At 52.1% G+C, this 2,919-nt stretch overlaps 1 protein-coding gene across 1 annotated transcript; it reads left to right on the top strand.

The window, feature by feature from the left end:
* Positions 1–1,869: 1,869 nt before the first annotated feature.
* Positions 1,870–2,918, top strand: PODANS_5_11130 (uncharacterized protein; the record flags this gene model as incomplete). The annotated part of the gene is made up of 2 exons (XM_001905638.1): positions 1,870–2,091; positions 2,157–2,918. Coding segments are annotated over 2 exons (984 nt in total), but the record flags the coding sequence as incomplete, so codon positions are not given.
* Position 2,919: the final 1 nt, after the last annotated feature.

The raw sequence follows: 2,919 nt of genomic DNA, 5'->3' as shown, positions 1-2,919 counted from the left end.
GGGGGGGTATGGTTTTAATTTTTGTGGTATTGCGTTAAGATATTGATGTATAATTATTCGGTCTTTTTTTTGGTTTGTTTTGTGTGGTGTTGGTTGGCTTTTGTTGTGAAAATTTGTGGAGGTGATGAAGGACAAGTCACGTTTTTGGAACCAGGCGAGCAAAATGATTGAGCGAGCATTTGACGTTGCGGTGTTGGTGAAGCTGTTGATGTTGTTGTGTGTGACAGGGGCATGCTTGCTGCTGGGTTTATCAATCGTGGGATTCGAATGCTTGGCGTTGGCTTCTGGAAAGCTGGGCGGAAGCATTGAGATCGGGGAAATTTGGGGATGGTGTGGTGGAAGATATCAAGTTGTGTTGTCATGTGCAATATTCACAATCTTGATATATTGGAATAGAGATGTCGTTATCGTCAAACAGTTGGAGAGATAGAGAGAGAATAGCTGTATCTGTGTGTCACCCAATCTGATAACTCGGAGTGAGGTGAGTGTTTTGCTATCAATTCTTATCTCCGAAGCGAGCAAGACTCGGTTCCGATCATTACCATCACTTGTGACCACTTTCCCAGTGGCGGTGTCATCTCTGACCGAACCCCGTGATTGAGTTTCAAGCACAAGTCGGACCGCGAGATCGGGGAAATTTTACCTAAGAAGTTACGCAAAAGGAATCGGTGATGTTGTTCTGTTTCTGGAAGCTCACTGGAAGAATGTGGAGCGGCGGTCTGGGTAGCACCCCCGAGCGTGAAAGCCGGCGGTATCCGCCATGCTTGCTGGGATCTTCGTCCGGGATATGTCTTGGGTCCTGCCGTTAACTGAAGGGGCACTTATAACTTAACGGCAGTCCTGTCCGAGACTGGATCCAGTTGTGAGGTGGGATTTTGTTTTCTCAGCTTTTTTCTTTTCGGTGTAGGAGAGGGTGATGGGAGGGTGATGGCAAGATGAGTGAATTACAGGCATCAAGGTGGATAGTGATGGGTGAACCTTGAGGGTCAGTGATGGGGAGGGAGATGGAGAGACGGTTATAAATAGGAGATGTTGTTGGTTTTCGGTGAGATAGGTGGCTTGACTTGATTCATTCTTTCTCTCTCTTGTTTAGCGTCAGATAGCGGTTTATTTGCGACTTGTCATTTTGGCACTTGAGCCGAATTGCAGTTTGAGCTGTGCAACACACCCGACCCTTGCTGTCTGTCACGTCAACGACAATCTTCCCGAGGAGGCTCCGAAGACTGTTCTTTTCCCAAGAGGTATGTTTGGTTTGCTACTGTCATCATGTCTCCGTGTTTCGGCCCTCTGGCACATGCAGTTGTTGGTCGATTGGGACGTCGAATCTTGATTGCGGCAGGGCGGGACAGGGGCGGCTGAGTTGCCAGAGTTGCAGCCCCGAGGCGTGCAGTGGTGATCGTGTTGTGGAAATCAGGAGGAAGGGCCAGAAGAGGCATTTGATGTGCTTCCCCACAGCTTGGAAGCAGATGTCACCTTCTGCGATCAGCCCCCCGATGCTGTGGTGTGTGTGGTCTTGGCGGGCTGGCGGCACATCGTCACCGCGCATGTGGTCCTTGTGTTCTGCGATCCCGGCCGGCGCGGCACAGGTGGTGCCCGTATCTGACCGATATTGTTGGAGCAGCGCCCGTTGATACATAGATAACAAGGCGGTCTTCCCCCTTCCAAGGGATGGAGCCTTCTGTGTTGGCTCCATTACCTATTTCTCTTTGTCCTTTGTTCTCTCTCTTGGATTGTTTATCCCCCTGTCTAAAAAACACAGCATTGACAGCCGCTAGATCTAGATCGCGCACTGCGTTTGCTGCACAGCTGCAGGTCACCCGCCCTAGCGACGCCGACAGCAGCCGAGACCCCAGCTCGGTATAAGAACCAATGGCACCCTCCCGCCTCAGCGACATTGCAGACATTGCGCTGCCAACGACAAAGTCTACCAGCGCAACTGATACTGTCACCACTCTCCCAGACACTCCCGCCTCGAGCGTTGGCTCTCGCACTTTCGGCAGAAGCATCATGAACACATCGTTGATCGAGAGCAAGTTCCTCAGCCACCCCGAGGATTTGGGTGTGGTGGCTGTAGGTTTCTCGGGGGGTCAGGTATGTTTGGCGAGGTTCTTGTCTACGGGAATGGGCGAGAGGCTGACAAAGAGAATGAATCACAGTGCAAACCAGGTGTTGACGCTGCGCCATCAGCGCTCATCGAAGCCGGCCTCCTCACCCAGATCCGCGACGAGCTCGGTTACAACCTCCACGGCCATGACACAGTCCACCTCTACACCGACCTTGTGCCCAAGGAGGACCCCGACTACCGCAACATGAAGAACCCCCGCGCCGTCTCTGCCGTGACAAAGAAGATCGCCGATCAGGTGTACAACCAGGCCAAGGAGGGGAGACTGGTCTTGACTCTGGGTGGTGATCACAGTATTGCCATTGGCACTATTGGTGGTTCGGCCAAGGCTATCAGGGAAAGGCTGGGCAGAGAGATCGCCGTCATCTGGGTGGACGCGCACGCCGATATCAACACCCCCGAGACCAGCGGCAGTGGTAACATCCACGGCATGCCTGTTAGCTTCTTGACTGGGTTGGCCAAGGAAGACAAGGAGGATATCTTTGGGTGGATCAAGGATGAGAACAGGATCAGCGTCAAGAAGATCGTGTACATTGGTCTGAGAGATGTTGATGCCGGCGAGAAGAGGATCTTGAGGGAGAATGGGATCAAGGCGTTTAGCATGTTTGACATTGACAGGTACGTTTTTGGTGACGTTGTTGCCTGGGTCGGAAAAGAGAAGCTGACAAAAAACTTACACTTGGGCATCGGCCGCGTGGAAGGATATGGCTCTCAGTCCCATTGGCTCGCGAAAGCCCAGTATCGTCCGGATTTCGATATGGAAGCGCTAGGCTACATGGGGGGATCCAATTTACCTG

The sequence above is a fragment of the Podospora anserina genome, chromosome 5 (assembly GCF_000226545.1).
Source record: "Podospora anserina S mat+ genomic DNA chromosome 5, supercontig 10".
NCBI lineage: Eukaryota > Fungi > Ascomycota > Sordariomycetes > Sordariales > Podosporaceae > Podospora > Podospora anserina.
This window is presented reverse-complemented; position numbering and strand designations above follow the sequence as displayed.